The 17,895-nt window shown below is 46.0% G+C and overlaps 2 protein-coding genes and 1 long non-coding RNA gene across 5 annotated transcripts in view; 1 reads left to right on the top strand and 2 right to left on the bottom strand.

Annotated features, from left to right (window-relative positions):
* The first annotated feature begins 590 nt into the window (after positions 1-590).
* afg3l1 (AFG3-like AAA ATPase 1) lies at positions 591-8,501 on the top strand. 2 transcript variants are annotated; one of them, XM_046395273.1, is made up of 17 exons: positions 591-734; positions 883-1,037; positions 2,004-2,076; positions 2,300-2,376; positions 3,867-4,016; positions 4,173-4,244; positions 4,437-4,561; positions 4,648-4,918; positions 5,491-5,628; positions 5,702-5,855; positions 5,934-6,041; positions 6,171-6,296; positions 6,504-6,614; positions 6,703-6,818; positions 6,937-7,137; positions 7,219-7,413; positions 7,537-8,501. In XM_046395273.1, exons 1-17 carry the CDS (start codon positions 683-685, stop codon positions 7,762-7,764), a joined length of 2,352 nt encoding a protein of 783 aa, XP_046251229.1. In that variant the 5' UTR covers positions 591-682; the 3' UTR covers positions 7,765-8,501. The 2 variants fall into 2 exon arrangements, with proteins under 2 accessions (XP_046251229.1, XP_046251228.1); XM_046395272.1 differs by having other exon boundaries at positions 2,001-2,076.
* A 293-nt stretch (positions 8,502-8,794) lies between these two features.
* LOC124062485 lies at positions 8,795-12,063 on the bottom strand. Its single transcript, XR_006843932.1, has 2 exons — positions 11,177-12,063; positions 8,795-10,531 (listed from the first exon to the last, which is right to left on the bottom strand). It is a non-coding gene; the product is annotated as an uncharacterized LOC124062485 (long non-coding RNA).
* A 1,833-nt stretch (positions 12,064-13,896) lies between these two features.
* Positions 13,897-17,895, bottom strand: part of LOC124062128 (voltage-dependent calcium channel subunit alpha-2/delta-4-like) — a 44,456-nt gene continuing 40,457 nt past the window's right edge. The window contains exons 33-37 of one of the 2 annotated variants that reach the window (XM_046394654.1): positions 17,390-17,410; positions 17,160-17,277; positions 15,665-15,780; positions 15,355-15,437; positions 13,897-14,651 (exon numbers count right to left, since the gene is read on the bottom strand). In XM_046394654.1, coding sequence (XP_046250610.1) covers positions 14,394-14,651; positions 15,355-15,437; positions 15,665-15,780; positions 17,160-17,277; positions 17,390-17,410 — 596 coding nt within the window. In that variant the 3' untranslated portion in view covers positions 13,897-14,393. Of the gene's footprint in view, positions 15,198-15,354; positions 15,438-15,664; positions 15,781-17,159; positions 17,278-17,389; positions 17,411-17,895 lie in introns of both variants that reach the window. The other variant, XM_046394655.1, reaches the window with a different exon arrangement.

Below are 17,895 nucleotides of genomic sequence, written 5' to 3'. Positions count from 1 at the left end.
CTGATCAGCAGATTAATGAACAATAAAACTAATGGTTAGTTAGGGGTCAATGAATGTGATGTGATGTTGTTTACTTCTTCTCACAGACTGTGACCAGTACTCTTAGTATTTTATTTTCTTGTTTACTTGTTGAATGCTGTAATTTTAAAAATGCGTGGGGGTAAGACAGACAAATTCAAAGAAATTCAAGCATCCAGTAGCCCATTGCAGCAGTGTAGGTTAGTCAAAAAGTAAGCAAACAAACAACCAAACAAGGCCTAACTGTTAGCAGGAAATAGACTAAACATATACTAAATAAACTAACATGTGCTACACAAAGTAAAGTGCGATGAAGCGTTGAATAAAGGAGTGTGGGTCAGACAGTAGACAGTCTAAATCCCTAACAAACAAACAAACAAACAAACAAAGACCACCACACCCGCTCACCCTCCCATGCTCTTTCCCCTGCGCGGCCTTCACGGCCTGTCAGAAAACACGAGAGTGCCCTAACGTGCGCGAGCTCACAGACACCGAGCAGGGTTCTGTTTCAGCCAATCAGAGACAGGTTGTGCTGTGAGGACCCGGGGCTGGTCTCTGCGCTGCCTGAATGTAATAAAGTTATCGCAAAAGTATTCAAATGCGCGTATGCGTATCAGATCAGGAACATGTGTGTTTTGTACTACAGTGAGCTTTTCTGAGCTGAATGAAATGTAATAATTACAATTTATTGTTCTCCGTACAATCATTTCCATCAGGTACCCGAAAAGAAAGTCTTCCGGTCCTTTACATCATCCTCCAGTTGACATTTCTCGCAGTTGCTGTTATCCAACTACACTTGTAGGTACTTCACCATGAATTTCAGTGGAGGAAATTAAACAAAAATCGTTGTGTTTTCGTCTGAAGGACTGGACGGCGGCACGGAGAGGATGTCTCAGCTGCTGAGGCTTCTCTCGGCGGCGGCCCTGCCTCTCTGCCGAGGCGGAGGAGCCCGCGCTCGGCTCTTCACAGCGACGGCAGGTCGGCTCTTCACAGCCGGATACCGAAGCTCCGCTGCCCCGGTAAGTGAAGGTGAAAGTTTTCTGGACTGTTGGCTTTGAAACGTACGAGTCCAACAGCGACTTAATGACTTAATGAAGAGGATTTCACGGAAGTTAATAGTTAAATGTATGTCTAGCTAAGCCGACTTCTTGCCAAAACCACATAGTTCAGCGATCGTTGCTTAACGATGAAACGACACAGCGCGTAAAACTCCATGTTTTAAACATCCACATCATTTGTGTGATTATAGGTTGCTTTTTATTTCGACACAAGCCCAATCCGGTAGGAAACTGCTGCAAGAGAACCCGACTTTCCTGTGTGGGGTTTGCACAGTGACTCTTTGTTCTGTAAGTTCGTTATATTGTGAAACATGTCGCCAAAGTGATAAAACAGCACCGACACGTTCACGTTACAGTATTGGCTGTTTGTAACGCAGACGTTAAACGGAGTTTCGACGATACTTTTATCCGTGTCGTACTTTGATGCCAGAACAGTCGGTTTCCCTCGTGTCGGCCAGCTGTGCTGGTCTCTTTACAGGACAGATTCACGCTTTAGTACCGAGCACACAGTCAGAGTTGTCACAGTTGTGGCGTTATGTTAGGGTTAGGGCTGAGACGAAGTCCTCAGCTGAAGTTAATGTGAGTCTTCATCACACACACTCACAGACTGCTGAGCTGCTCTGAACAGGAGCCACAGTGAAGCTCCTGCATCACACACCTCACACTGAAGCAGGAAGCAGTCGAAGCACAAGCACAGTTTGGTCTGCAAAACGTCAGCTGTAGCATTAAGATGTGTCTGTGTTAAAACTGAGAAGTTGACACCAGGCCAGAAGAAACAAAACAGCAGGAAGAAGCTTGTCCACATGCTTATGCTCCTGTTTTATATTGTCATCCTGTGGACCCCACAGCTTCACGACTGCACTGCGCTCAGGATTTTCATATCAATGTCTAGCAGACTCATCCTGGTTCTGTGCTCTTTTCCAGAAGGTCCCAGCTAACTTCCTGTCCCGTCGCAGATTCCATTCAGCTCAGCGACGACTGTACTCCACCGAGCCCAAAGGTGAGAGCTGCTGTGTGCGGCACTGAAAGCAGCCAACAGAGCACACATACGTTAGCAGTTTTATTGATTGACATATCGACCCACAACAACACCCAGCAGGTTGTTTCTACAGTCAAAAACAGCCAGATCCCATGACACAGCACAACAGAAGCACAACCCTGAGGAATGTGCTCGCCTGCTGAAAGCAGAGCTGTGTGATCTAACAATCATCTGTGCGTTTCAGATGGAAGAGGAGGAGCAGGAGGGAAGAGAGGAGGAGGAGGAGGAGGAGGAAAACAGTGGTGGAGCCGCATACAAAAGGTACATCAGACTTAGGGTTGGGCAATATTGGCAAAAAAACGTTTCCCGATTATTTATGGCATTTAGCCGATAACGATTAATTTGACGATTAATTGATGACAATTGCACTTGCATGTTTCTGACTCTAAATCAGTTACCCTATTGCACCACAAACATTGTTCTTAAATGATACTGACAAATCAAAAGTCAAGCTAACTACTTCATTCTAACAGGTTAAAATGGTAAGCAGTGATTAGTCACCAACCAGCCATGTTTGAAAGTATTTATTGATATGCACAGATGCATTGCACAACGCACAAACCGCTTCAAAATAAAGCAAAAGTTAAAGTAGCTTTGCCCTTCAAATTTTCTCATCTCAAGGTCACAAAGGAGTTCATATCCACATTAAAATTAAACAGGACAAATAAGTTCAGAAAAACGTCACATCAGCGATTATTTCAAGTTCAAATAAAAATGTGTCTGTGCAAATTAACCTGTGACTGGAATATCTCCCACACTAAAGCTGAGTGATATGGACTAAAAAATTGATCCAGATAATTTCTGATATTAATCACGGTTAGCCCAATCTTTTTGACTATAAATCTATCAGCAAAATAATAATAACGGTTACTAAACTACATCAGTTAAGTTCAAGTAGTACACGTGTACTGCAACAGTGTAGTGAGTGACACCAGACAAACAAGTCTGAAATGTGAGAACAGAATCTGTTATTTACTAAAAATGTATTAAAGCTTTTTGGCCCAAAGGCAGTAAAAAACGGTGCAAACAACAAAAATAACTTATAAACATCACAACAGCCTCCGTTAATTCTTTCCACCGTTTGCTCTGATCCTCATACGGTGTGCAAACCAAACCAGTTCCTGATAGCAGAGCTGGAGCCCCGTTTAGGAACGAGCTCCTCGCTGCCCGCCGTATCTGCCCCGCCTTCCACCATTGTTGTCAGTATTCCACACGTGTTGGGCTGCGGGTGTGTCGCGCACTTACATATATCATCAATGGGAATTTATCGTTTTTATCGTGGGATGACGGATTCTTACCGTGGGAAATGTTTTTGACGATATACTGTAAACGATGACGTATCGGCCGTCCCTACGTCAGACTTCCAGGAGGTATTCCTGTGCGGTTGAACCACAGTGACAAACAAAAATCAGCTGATTTAAGACACCTAAGCTTGTCAACGTGTCTCTTGTTGGCTTGAAATTTAACAAACTGTTTGAGATTCAGAGCGAAGAGGGCTGATCAGGTGAAACATGTGAAGCAGAAACTGTTTTGTGACATTAATGGGTGGCTTCGAGAATCCGTTTACAGCCTGACGGTTTTCCACATCTGAAGGCTCGGACTGCAGGGTCACACTGAAAACATGTCGCATTTCTGTGCTCTAAAGTGAAGGGAGCTCCGGCTGCTGCACATTTTGCTCCAGTAAACGTCCAGCCATGTGGGTGTCTTCACTGTTTGACCTCCAGCTGTGTCTCTGTATCTCTGCTCCTCAGGGGGACGTCCCCTGGGATGACAAGGATTTCCGGTACTTTATGGTGACTGTGGCCGGAGTGAGTTCAGCTCTACTCTACCTGTACTTCAGAGATAACAGCAGAGAGATCACCTGGAAGGATTTTGTCCAGCGCTACATCGGCAGAGGAATAGTGAGGAGCTCTCTGGGACATATATAAAAAATAAACTGAACAAAGTCTGTAGACCTGAACACGTTGGACAGCAGGAAGCAGGCCTGCATCCAGCTGCACGAAGCGGTGCAGATGCTCTAACTGAACTGCATTTTCACAGCCTTGTTTTGTGTCCAGGTGGACCGGTTGGAGGTGGTCAACAAGCAGTACGTCAGGGTCATCCTGGTGCCGGGAGCCGACGCCGAAGCGGTGAGAGCAAACTGTCTGACACAAACACAAACATACTGAACAAAGCGTGAGTGATGTCTGCTTTCAGGCGTTCGGTTTGTCAGTGAAAACAACAAGAGATGCACTTAGACGTTTAGAGGCTGAGCAGGACATCGGGCCTGTCCTCAGTCTAACCCGTCCTTACAAAGACACGTGATGACATGTGACCTGCAGAGCTACATCTGGTTCAACATCGGCAGCGTCGACACGTTTGAGAGGAAGCTGGAGGCGACGTTCGCGGAGCTCGGCCTCGAGCCGTCCCACCTGCCGGCCGTCATCTACAGCACCGAGAGCGACAGGTGGGATCACACGCAGACTGCAGGGTCTGTAGCTCAGTGGGACAGCAGACACTGACCGGTGAGAACCTTCTTCTCTGTCCTCCCAGCTCCTTCCTGCTCAGCATGCTCCCCACCCTGCTGATCCTCGGCATGCTGGTCTTCACTCTACGCAGAGGACCAATGGGAGGAGGCCTCGGCGGCGGGAGGGGCGGGCCCTTCAGCATGGGGGAGTCGACGGCGAAGATGATGAAGAGCAACATTGATGTGAAGTTCAAAGACGTGGCAGGCTGCGAGGAGGCCAAGCTGGAGATCCTGGAGTTCGTCAACTTCCTGAAGAACCCACAGCAGTACCAGGACCTCGGAGCCAAGATCCCCAAAGTACTCTCACACACACACACACACGCCACACGCACACACTCTCACGCACACACACTCACACTCTCAGACACACTCACGCACACACGCACACTCACAAACTCACTCATACACACACTCGCACACACATGCAAACGGTATCACAGGATGTGCCATTGGAATTTCAAAATAAATGCACATCTAAGAGATGAGGATCAGTGCTTTCACTCTGAACGATTTCCTGTCTGTGAAGGCACCAGCAGTCGGGTTTTCCTAATGCAGACCAACAAATACAAATGTGACCAAATGTAGACTGAACTACATAACGTGTATTAGTACCTTTATTATTATTACTGTGATTAAACCACACCCAGAATGGCGCACACACTCTTTTCTTAATCCAACAACAGTCTGCTTTCCATTTACAGTTGGGTCATCTGGGTTTTACAGCAGAATTCATCAGCAGTGAAAAACGAAGGCTTTATTAGATGGTTGGAGCTTTGACATGACAACAACTCATTCTGACTGAACAAGATCAGTGCAGTATCGATGTGACTGCTGTGCCGTATTGATGGTCTCATTCTGTGGGATCTCAGGGTGCTGTGCTTTCTGGTCCTCCTGGCACCGGGAAGACTCTGCTGGCTAAGGCCACAGCCGGAGAGGCCAACGTCCCCTTCATCACCGTTAACGGCTCAGAGTTCCTGGAGATGTTCGTGGGTGTCGGTCCCGCCAGGGTGAGTAAAGGAAATCCCGTCAGAATTCTGTCGGAGCAGAGGACAGCACATGACAGAGTCCTGTCCTCCACAGGTGAGGGACATGTTCTCCATGGCGAGGAAGAACGCCCCGTGCATCCTCTTCATCGATGAGATCGACGCCGTGGGGAGGAAGAGGGGCGGTGGGAACTTTGGAGGTCAGAGTGAGCAGGAGAACACGCTGAACCAGTTGTTGGTGGAGATGGACGGTGAGCTGGACCGAAGTCTGCTTCTTCACTCGCTTTACGTTTTCAGGTGTTGACTGTCTGATTCTGTTTTCTCTGCAGGGTTTAACACGGCTACTAATGTGGTGGTCCTGGCCGGAACCAACAGACCTGACGTCCTGGATCCTGCACTAATGAGGCCAGGACGCTTTGACAGACAGATTTACATTGGTAGGGTTCAGGACTGTCCACACAGTGGACCTCACATGGTTCCCATCACGGCTCTCCAGCTCATATGATGACCATCAGGCGCTGAACTGATTGAGCAGAGGACTCAGAGCTTCTCTTGTCTCCTCTCAGGTCCTCCAGACATCAAAGGCAGGGCGTCCATCTTTAAAGTCCACCTGCGGCCAATCAAACTGGACCCCAGCCTGGACAGAGACACGCTGGCCAGGAAGATGGCAGCTGCCACACCAGGATTCACTGGTTTGTCCCAGCTGCTTCATCTGTCTCACCCTGCTGTTCTCATTAGGGCATACAGACAGATACAGTCAGACATACAGGCAGAGAGACAGAGACAGACAGACAGAGAAACAGAGACAGAGAAACAGACAGAGGGACAGTGAGAGATGATTCTGAAGCTGAATGAACATGTTGCCAGAAAGCTGAAATGTTTTCTCTGCGATTCTTCAGGAGCCGACATCGCTAACGTCTGCAACGAGGCAGCGCTGATCGCCGCCAGACACCTGAACCCGTCCGTCAACGGCAACCACTTTGAACAGGCCATTGACCGGGTCATCGGAGGTCAGTGAAGACTGTATCCTGGAGCTGTTCTTCTCGCTCTGCGTGGTGTTGTCATTTTAATCTTACCTGTCCTCTCATGTGCTTTTAGGTCTGGAGAAGAAGACTCAGGTCCTGCAGCCCACAGAAAAGAAGACTGTTGCGTATCACGAGGCCGGTCACGCCATCGTGGGCTGGTTCCTGCAGCACGCCGACCCGCTGCTCAAGGTACAGCTTCATCTGAAACACCTGACACATACTTTGATAGGGTGTGCGTTCACTGCCGATTCTACTAGACTGAAAAGAAGCAAACTGTCCTTTAAACCTCACGTTTGTGTGTGTCCAGGTGTCCATCATCCCACGTGGGAAGGGTCTGGGGTACGCCCAGTACCTGCCCCGAGAGCAGTACCTGTACAGCAGAGAGCAGCTGTTTGACAGGATGTGCATGATGCTGGGAGGCCGCGTGGCCGAGCAGATCTTCTTCAGTAGGATCACCACGGGAGCTCAGGACGACCTGAAGAAGGTCACACAGTCGGCCTACGCTCAGGTACACGATACGCACCTGCTGGTCCTGTTTGGTTTTTGATTTGACATAAGAGTGACGCCTTCTCCTCCCCTGGACCTCCAGGTGGTGCAGTTTGGGATGAGTGAGAAGGTGGGGCAGGTGTCGTTCGATCTGCCGCGGCAGGGAGAAATGGTCATGGAGAAGCCGTACAGCGAGGCCACAGCTGAGCTGATCGATGAGGAGGTCCGGGAGCTGGTGGATCGAGCCTACCAGAGAACTGTGCAGCTCATTGAGGACAAGAAGGAGCTGGTGGAGATGGTGAGACGCTGGGTTCAGGTTTCAGGTTCAAGGCTGCTGAGCCGAGTGAATCTCAGCTCTTCACTGAAAGCTTTTACAGCAGATAACAATCAGCACATAAACTGTGCAAAATTTGTTCCTCAGGTGGGGAAGCGTCTCCTGGAGAGGGAGGTCCTGGACAAGGCGGACATGGTGGAGCTGCTGGGCCCGCGGCCGTTCGAGGAGAAGTCGACCTATGAGGAGTTTGTGGAGGGCACAGGGAGTTTTGAGGAGGACACAAGCCTGCCGGAGGGCCTCCGAGACTGGAACCAGGAGAGAGGAGGGGAGGCCGAGGAGACGAGCCCGACTCAGGACAAACAGCAGGCCGTGTAGAACCTAGCGCTCCACATCCACGGGGAGGTTAAACCATCACCAGCGGCAGCTTCTCAGTCTGTCCTCAACTCTTTGGACAAAAACAGTTCACCTTCTGAAACTGTTTAATAAAGTTTCAAGTTTAATAAAGCTGGAACAGAGAACCACCAGGCTCGGCCCGGCACTCAGTCAGATTGTCCTTTGATTTCAGACGCTCCACACGGCCTTTAACAGAAGACCAACAAACAGACTTTTAAGGAAGCAGATGTGCACTGTGGACCTGACTGACTTCTTAGTATTTCATAAAAGGGGAGTTTTGCTCCCTGGCTGTTGTCTGAAGGACACTTTCTGCAGCCAGATTGAAAAGATTTTAGAGAGTAAATATTTTTGAGATTTCATGCAAAGTTAATTTTACTGACCGTCGGTTTATTTTACATGATGTGTAAATTATTTGTCTACAGGAAGCTGCTGCTGCATCACCAGCCTGCTGACTGAGGGGAAATGTTTGACATTTTAGTTACCTCTTTGAAGGATTTCTGCTCACGTAAGGGAAAAATTCCCCTTAAACATTTTAACAAAAAGTCAGACTGAATCCCCTCATGGCAAAGTGAAAAGCTGATGTGTGAGGTTATGGTGTCGGTAAAAGTTAAAGTTGTGTCATTAGGTTATTTAATGTTAAAACAGCGAAAATGAGTGCAGTATGAGGGCTCAGATTAAATGTACTTGTTCATTTGACTGATTAAAGACACATGAATACTCCAGACGTGTCTGGCTGCACACACTCAGACAAACATAAGATTTTACCTAAAAGCCATTTAGAGTTTAAACCAAAATCAAGTTTGTCACCGCAGGAAAATAAAAGATTTGCTTTCAATTAAATAATGACCACATATGAGTGTAGCAGCAAAAATAAAGGGTTACAGCTTTTCCTATAGCTTGATTTTCTATTCCTTTTTCTCACCACTTTGAAGAGAGCAGACCGTTGGTATCATGACTCACAGCCTTCCCAGAGAAGAACAAAAACTGAATGGGCCCAAGGAGAGTTGATGCCGTTGACTTGTTTTATTTCAAATAAATAAAAAAGAAGTAATTAAACTGCTCTAATCTTATGTTATAGCACCAAGCAGGGCTTCTGCTTGGTGTGTGGCAGGGCTGAGACTGGCCGAGGTCAAAATGAGTGTGGTTCTGAGCTGGTCTGCTTTCTCCACCATTGTGCTGCATGCAACACCATATTTATAGGGTTGCACCCATGCTTCCTGCAGGGGGCACACTCTCTCAAAATGGAAAAAGAAAAAATATAAACATATAGAAATAAACACTAAATGCGGCTCCTACACACCGGCCCCTAATTATTCTCTATGGAATTAATTACCTAAATATACAAAAGGGAGCCATATAATAAACAATTACTGGGAAATTAGCACTGAAAGCTTTTAGAAGATAAAAAAAAATAATGCATGAATATGAAAAGAAAGTATACATTACATTCCTTATATGTGGTCAGGAACATTCATTCTTCAGTGTCTGGGATTCAGCACAGCTTAGTAATGGGCCTCTCAAGGACTGAAGTCTTTGTCTGGATCTTCACTGATCGCACCAGGCAGGGCATCCTGGATTTTCTTCTCATTCAGCGACATCAGAGCCCTCTTAAGCTCAGCTTGAGCGCCCACCAGGTTTGTTCTGTTGTTAGATCTGATGTGCTTAACTTGGCCCCTCCTACAAATAAATCTCCTCAAACCATGAATGCATGAGTATCCAAAGAGAAAGCGACTGCTAAATGAACAGCTCTGCAGGACATGCATGTGAACAGAACTCCATACCTTTTCATGGTACTTCTCCCTCGCCGTACTTCAATTGGGCCACAGTAGTCCAGTCCAACATTGATGAAGGGCAGGAGATCAGGCTCTAACGTCACATCTGCCATCTTCTGCTCCTTTGTTTTGCCTCTCAGACGCTGGCACACAACACATTTTGAGAGCACCTTTTCTTTAGCTTGAGATACCATGCTACAGCTTTCAGAAGCCTCATCCAGTCTGAAAAGAAAATATAAGATGATCTGTGGGGGCTTTAGTGTTCTTCACCAATGTTGTCAACACAGCAGTATTTCTCCAGATCTCTGGATCATCCTGCAACACTGAGCCCAATGCTTCCACTTGCTAGCCTTCGTCCAACTTCCATAAGAATTCAGGACCGTGCATCCTTCTTTTCTGCTCCATGAATTTGCTTGCGCTCAATCATCTTGAGCAGTCATCAGCAGGATTGTCTTTGCTGTTTACATACCTGCATTGAGAGGGGTCTGAGTTGTTGTGAATCAGTGAGACTCTGTTGATTACATAGGTCTTGAACTTTGCCTGGTTGTTTGCAATGTACTTCAGCACCGTTTGACTGTCAGTCCAGAAAACTGAGGGCTTAATTCCAGGTGTAATTCTCTTCTCAGCAGTCTGTCCACCTTCACCAGCAGTGCTGCAGCAGCCAGCTCCAGTCGTGGCACTGTGATGCACTTCAATGGAAGGACTCTTTCTCTCTTTTGTGGGACAAAGGTGACATGTACTACATCCTGGCCATTAACCTGTCTTAGGTAGCTCACCGAACCATAGCCACTCTCACTGGCATCAGAAAAGTGATGAAGTTCCACAGATTTTTTTACTCCATACCCCTTTGATTTCAGACAGTGTGCAACACTGAAGCCTTGGAGTTTTCCAGACAGCTAATCCATTCCAGCCATCTGTCCGACGCAGCTTGTCCCATCCAAAGCCTCTCAGACAGAGCTCCTGTAGCAGCTGCTTTGCTGGGAAAATGAGAGGAGCAAGAAAACCAAGAGGATCAAAGATTGAACTTACAGCAGAAAGAATGCCTCTGGCTTAGGATGATGTTAAACTGGAAATTGTTAGAGTCTACACACCAGTGTAGCCCCAGTGCTCTTTCAGTAGGTAGGCTATCTTTGTCAAGATCCAGTTTCTTAATTTCCTTTGCCCTCTCATGGATGCTAGAATGTTACGACTGTTGCTGACCCACTGAGTCAGGTGGAACCCACCTTTGTTACACTGCGCAGTAAGGTCTTTTACCAGCTGGATGGCTTCAGGCTCACCGACCACAGATTTAACAGTCATCCACGTAAAAATTGCGCCGGACTGTTTCATATGCCCTTGGTCTTTAAAAAGCTGAGCTTGTTTCTGTGCGTTTTCTTACAGAAATCTTTGCACAGGTCCAACGAGCATTTTGAACTACAGAGGGGACAAGAGGGTTCTGATCTTGTTTCCCTTTGGGTAATAGCTATAGCAAAATTACCGGCAAATGGTTTGGAGACTCGTATCTTGCCAGTTGATCTAGTCTTTGCCTTAGTAGTTGAGTGGTCATAAAGATCACCAAAGATTGGGTCAGCTGCTATACGAGCTTGCTTTTCAGTAAAACAGACAAGATCCAAAATTCTCACCTGGTGATTTTGCTGTTCTTGTAAAAGCCTTGTTGCGCCATTTCTCCCTGAGTTCGTACGGCAACTTGAAGACAATGCTTCTCATGTTGGATATTGTGTCCAGTTCCTCTATGTATTCCATTTCCTCCACGGCGTTGCAACAGCTCCTAAGAAACAGGGCAAAATCTTGCAGCAATTTAGAGTTATCAGATTTTATTTGAGATCAGGACAGGACCTTTTCCAAATAAGCACATGAGATTGTGTATTTATTTCCAAAGTTTTCCTTCAGCAACTTCTTTGCTTTGTGATAACATCTATCTGCTGACATGTACTCACAGCTCTTAACTAGTCTTTGTTCCTGGCCTGAATAAGAAACTGCAGGCGGTCTCTATTATTATCAGTTTTAGCTTCAATCAGGTTCTCAAATGAGTGAATGAATGATTTGTATTCCAGGACTTGCCCGTCAAAGCCTGGGATGCTTCCTGGTGGCAAAGTGGTAAAAAGTTGCTGTTTCATAAGAATCCATGTCAAATTTTTTTGTTATTTTGATTTTCCAGGATATTTCTCATATCCGTTTCTTGTGCTGAGCGGGGGGTAAAGGGGGTTTCTGAGTGAGGTACAGTGGACTGAGCAGGTTGGGCTGAATGGGAGGAGACGTACTGAGGTATGGGAATATGCATTCGAGGTACAGTGGGCAGAGCATGGAGAGTGACGGGGGCTTTGAGGCCTGTAGCGGTTGTGGTTGGATATCACTACTGGCCCTGGGTAGCACTAAGATATTGATCTGAATTTACAGTAAAGGCAAACTGAACTTGAACACCTGCCTTAGTCTTAACAACAGGAGCAACTTTCTGTTTTTTTTTTAAATCAAACTGTTGTGGATCAGCGGTTAGGGTGTCAGACCCGTAACCGGTGGATCGCTGGTTCGATTCCCCGTCCCGGTGTCCATGGCTGAGGTACCCTTGAGCAAGGTACCTAACCCCCACTGCTCCCCGGGCGCTGCACGCGGTCGCCCACTGCCCCGGGTTTGCTGTGTGTGTGTGCACGTCACTTGGGTGGGTTAAATGCAGAGAACAAATTTCGTTGGAGTGAGTTCCCTCCAATGACAAAATATGTCACTTTCACTTTCATTCATCAGCTGTGAAATTGGCTGTTCCTGCACATAATACAGGTGCCTGGGTCATGGCAGGAACAACATGATCGGGATCAGCTACATCTTCTTTTTCTTAGCATTTCTTCCTGTTCTTCAATGGCACGTTTTTCCTGCAACTTTGAAACTTCGGTCATTAAAGCAGCTCTCTCTGCTTCTGCGAAAGCGCAGCGTTGTAGACGAGGCGCTAGATGAGATACTGGAACGGGATTTAACAGACTGCGAGTCAGAATCAGCACTTCTGATCTTTGCAAATTCCACATTTCCAGAGGAGGTAACTTTTGTTGAGTCATGGGAAGTGGGGCTTTCGATGAATGAAATCCATTTATTTACGTTATGGACGAAGGCCGCAATCTGCTTTAGCCTGGGCTGATACCAGTTCTCATCGTCTTCCTTTCTCGCTTCCTCCTCCAACATTTTAGTAAACGTGATGTGTTTAAACTCCTCAAAAAACTCATGAAACTTAACCATGTTCAATTTAACTTCATCAAGAAATCCATTTTCCGTCACCATAGTGTCAACAATGTTCATTCTCCGTGTTATGTGACATTTTTCCTCCAATTGCTTCATCCAAGTCACCGGCAGGAGTTACTTCGGCTTCGTCAGAACTGAACCCAAAACAAAATAAATAAATAAAAATAAAAAAAATCTATTTTTATTCTTTCAGTTATCTTTATGTGTCCAAAAAAACTTAAAAGTTCGTTCGCGTTCTTCTCAAAGTTCCTTTCCGGTTTAGTTTCAATTGTTTGGCCACGTGAATAAACTTTCAAAAAAAACCTTCAACTTCAAACATCTTCAACAAGGGTCGTTTCTAAATTATCCAAATATTATTTCCAAACGAAAAACTTTCCAAAAATGTCTTTTTTACGAGTCCATACCTCTTCAAAAGACATGTGCTCTGTCGGCCGGCGTTTCCTTTGTTTCCGCTCATCGTCCAAAATATCCTCCAGATCCTCCAGTCAAAAATCCACAGCCACTCATTTTGACGTTTCGTAGCAGCAAAAACAAAGGGTTACAGCGTTTCCTATCGCTTCATTTCCTGTTCCCTTTTCTCACCACTTTGAAGAGAGCAGACTGTTGGTATTACGACTCTCAGCCTTCCCAGAGAAGAACAAAAACTGAACGGGCCCAAGGAGAGTTGATGCCGCTGTCTTGTTTTATTTCAAATAAATAAAAAAGAAGTAATTAAACTGCTCAGATCAGGGCTTCTGCTTGGTCTGCGGCAGGGCTGAGTCTGGCTGAGGTCAAAATGAGTGTCAGCTGGTCTGCTTTCTCCGCCATTGTGCTGCATGCACTCCAATTGCACCCATGCTTCCTGCAGAGGGCGCACTCTCTCAAAATGGGATATAATAGAAATAAACAATATAAATGCAGCTCCTACAACGAGTTTTCACTCCCAGGATCTTCAGGGGGATTTGTCTTTCTGATGTCACAATACTGCAGGTGTCCAGCAGGTGGCGACCTCGCTGCAGGCAGGAAGTGACAGTTTGACTGGTGAACATACCTGATGTTACACAGATTTATTAAAGGAAGAGACTGAAGAGCTGTTGATGAACTGGAGCCCAGCCCTCCTGTCTGCACAGTGTTTCATTGGAGGAGGAGACCCGAGCAGTCACACCTGTCCTCAGGTACAATCCACTCTGTGGCAGAAACTTTCATCAAGAATAAACTGACTGAGAAACAAATGTACCAACGCGTTAAAGTGAAAAATGTTTCATTTATTCATGTTTGTTTTGGTTGAAGGGCAGTTTTCACACCACAACCTGAACCTGTCAGACCTCCACGTGGTCACATGACTCCTGTTGAGGATCTCGTTATTCTGACATTCAAAGATTTACCGCCGAGACACCAAGTGCTGTTACCGCACGGCATGTCGTGACGGCTTTAAACGCACTCTGACCTTCTAACCTCCGAAACAATTGTTCTGATCATTTAATTTCAGTTCAATTCAGTTTATTTATAGAGCGCCAAATCACAACAACAGTTGCCTCATGACACTTTCCGGTTAGAGCAGGTCGACACCACACTCTTTAATTTTATTTTTAGAGAGACCCGACAAAACCCCCATGAGGAAGCACTTGGCGACATTTAAAGGTCAGGAGATGTTAAAACAGAGCTGAGCCTGACAGAAAAGTGTTTTTGGAAGAGGTCACGTCCAGCCAGTCGTGTTGTGGAGTTCACCTGCTCCTCACGGGATGCTCCCGATGGTTTGGCCTCAGGAAGAGAGAGGACTGTTTCCTTTGACTCGCAGAAAACCTGTTCAGACGTGTTCAGGTGATTGTTCAGTGTGAATGCTGTACCAATCGCCACCTTCAGCTTCAGCTGAAACATCTGCATCTTCTTCACCTGAGGACAAACCAAACGTGAGCACCTTCAGTCCGAATTAAACTTTACTTGCCTGTAAGTATTCATGTGACGCCGCATCTGTTCTGTTGACCGGTCAAACACATCAGAGTTTAGTTTGTTTTGCAGTCTGAATGTAAAACTACAACATTTCTGTATCAAAATTCTACAAAGACATTCTTTGAGTGTAATGGCAACGTTTCTCCACATCAGTCCATCAGACTCCTGCAGTCTTCATCCCATCCCATTCATTTCAGGGCGGAGAAATCAGATTCAGTTTTTAAAAAATCAAGTAGCCCTTAAGTCTGCAGAGTGAGCCTCAGCTCGTCTGAACAGCACAAATCTGAGGTGACAAGTTAAAAAGTCCTTTGGCTCCATGTTCGATGGTTTAGATTCTGGTTTTCTGCTGTCGCCGCCTCCCTCAGAGCGTCCTGATTGGTTGGATTTTTACATCCTGCTGTGGAGGAGAGACGACATGAGCAGAGAGGCTGAGAAGAGAGAGTGTGACAGGGAGATGGCCGCCGCCCCGCCGCAGTCCTTGGCGTCTTCCTGTCGGACAAGTTCAACATGTAAATAACAACAGCACGTTTATGTCGTTCACGGTATTCATACATTCATCACATTGCGTAACACGCGTTCACCACATCATGTGTTCACAGTGTCACCGAGTCGTCTCGGTGTATCACGATGGAGTCTAAGCACCCACCTTCGGGTGGTAGGCATGGCAGGACTCCGGACGCCGCCGCACCTTCTGGGATTTCATCCTGTTACATTTGACTGTGGCGTTATGTTCACTGCCGTTAAGGAAAACACACCACTGGCAGGCTTAGCATCATCTGAACCTTTCTCACGCTGAGTCTCACCTTTGGATCAAATACTAACTGAGACATGAGAGCTGAAAGGTGTTGAGGTCTGACAGGCAGCAGTGCCGGCTTTCAGCTTCAGGTTCACACACACTGCAGTGAGTGTGTGTGTCCAGCAGGGGGCGCTGTTGCACGTCAATCACTGAAGGATATATTTGATCTCTTTTGGTTCCAGTGAGATGGGTCCATACTGACGAGAACAGTCGCAGTCGGCCTGAGTCACAACCAGGACCAGGTTACTGTCCGGGATCTGCTGGACCACAAACATCCTGAAACACGACCAAATCAATCGCTGATCAATACGCAGCCCTCGATCACAAACTGAACGGCCTGGAACTACTCTGAAATGCTTCTTACATGGTACTGCACTACTAACACTCTGAAGGGTACTCTAGATACTTTAAGTACACTTTGCTTTACATACATTTACTTTTACTTCAGTAAAGTTTTAGACTTTGATTTATAATGGAGTGTTTTTATAATGTGGTATTAGTCCCTTTACTGTGTGTGTGTGTATGTGTGTATATGAATGTGTGTGTGTATGTGAATGTGTGTGTGTATGTGTGTGTGTGTGCATGTGTGTATGTGTGTATATGAATGTGTGTGTGTATGTGAATGTGTGTGTGTATGTGTGTGTGTGTGTGTGTGCATGTGTGTATGTGTGTATATGAATGTGTGTGTGTGTGTGTGTGTGTGTATGTGAATGTGTGTGTGTGTGTGTGTGTGTGTATGTGAATGTGTGTGTGTGTGTGTGTGTGTGAATGTGTGTGTGTGTGTGTATGTGAATGTGTGTGTGTGTGTGTGTATGTGTGTGTATGTGAATGTGTGTGTGTGTGTGTGTGTGTGCATGTGTGTATGTGAATGTGTGTGTGTGTGTGTGCATGTGTGTGTGTGTGTATGTATGTGAATGTGTGTGTGTGTGCATGTGTGTATGTGAATGTGTGTGTGTGTGTATGTGTGTGTGTGTGTGTATGTGAATGTGTGTGTGTGTGTGTATGTGTGTGTATGTGAATGTGTGTGTGTGTGTGTGTATGTGTGTGTATGTGAATGTGTGTGTGTGTGTGTGTATGTGAATGTGTGTGTGTGAATGTGTGTGTGTGTGTGTGTATGTGAATGTGTGTGTGTGTGTGTGTATGTGTGTGTATGTGAATGTGTGTGTGTGTGTGTGTGTGCATGTGTGTATGTGAATGTGTGTGTGTGTGTGTGCATGTGTGTGTATGTGAATGTGTGTGTGTGTGTGTGTGTATGTATGTGAATGTGTGTGTGTGTGCATGTGTGTATGTGAATGTGTGTGTGTGTGTATGTGTGTGAATGTGTGTGTGTGTGCATGTGTGTATGTGAATGTGTGTGTGTGTGTATGTGAATGTGTGTGTGCATGTGTGTATGTGAATGTGTGTGTGTGTGTGTGTGTGTGTGTGTGTGTGTATGTGAATGTGTGTGTGCATGTGTGTATGTGAATGTGTGTGTGTGTGTGTGTGTGTGTGTGTGTGTGTATGTGAATGTGTGTGTGTGTGCATGTGTGTATGTGAATGTGTGTGTGTGAATGTGTGTGTGTGTGTGTGTATGTGAATGTGTGTGTGTGTGTGTGTATGTGTGCATGTGTGTATGTGAATGTGTGTGTGTGAATGTGTGTGTGTGTGTGTCGTACTTCTGGCAGCGTCCACACTTGATGAGGCTGTTTGCTTCTCTGACAGACGAGTCGTACATGAAGCCGGGATACGCTGTGTCACATGGCAGCATGGCCTCCACCTTCTTCTGCTTATGAGCTGACACACACACACACACACATTGAAGAAGTCAGTGAGAACAGTTTTTGTCCTCTGTCTGTCTCTGTGAGGACATTTCCTCCTCACACACACACACACACATTGTACTCACTTGTGTGATAGCCAGCCTTGGCTGAAGGGATGAAGATGGAAGACACAGATGGAGGCGATGAAGATGATGTGGAGGTGAAGAAGACATGGATGGAGGTGAAGTAGACAGAGGTGAAGACTGCTGAATTTACTTTATGTTACATGTTCTGTTTCAGTAAATGAATCACATTTAAGTCTGGGGTGTGCGTCCTGCTCATGTGATTCCCCAGCAAGCAAAACAAACAAACAGACCGACTGAAGAAGAATGAACATCTCACAGGTTTATATTGTCCGTCTGGTGATGTGTTCAAAGACCGTCTGTAGTGAGGCACAGCAGTGTTTTGAACTAAATGCTAAAGTGATCATGCTAATTTTTTAGTTTCTCGTTTTTAACACACACAGTCAATCTGGTCAACCTGCTTCCTTTGCACTCTACTATACTTTACGCAGCATATGTTAGTTTATTTAGTATATGTTGTATATGTCTATTCCCACTAACAGTTAGGCCTTGTTTGTTTATTTGTTTTT

The sequence above is a fragment of the Scatophagus argus genome, chromosome 7 (genome assembly GCF_020382885.2).
Source record: "Scatophagus argus isolate fScaArg1 chromosome 7, fScaArg1.pri, whole genome shotgun sequence".
NCBI classification, from domain to species: domain Eukaryota; kingdom Metazoa; phylum Chordata; class Actinopteri; family Scatophagidae; genus Scatophagus; species Scatophagus argus.
Note: the sequence above shows the minus strand (reverse complement) of the source record. Positions and strands in the feature narration are given on the sequence as shown.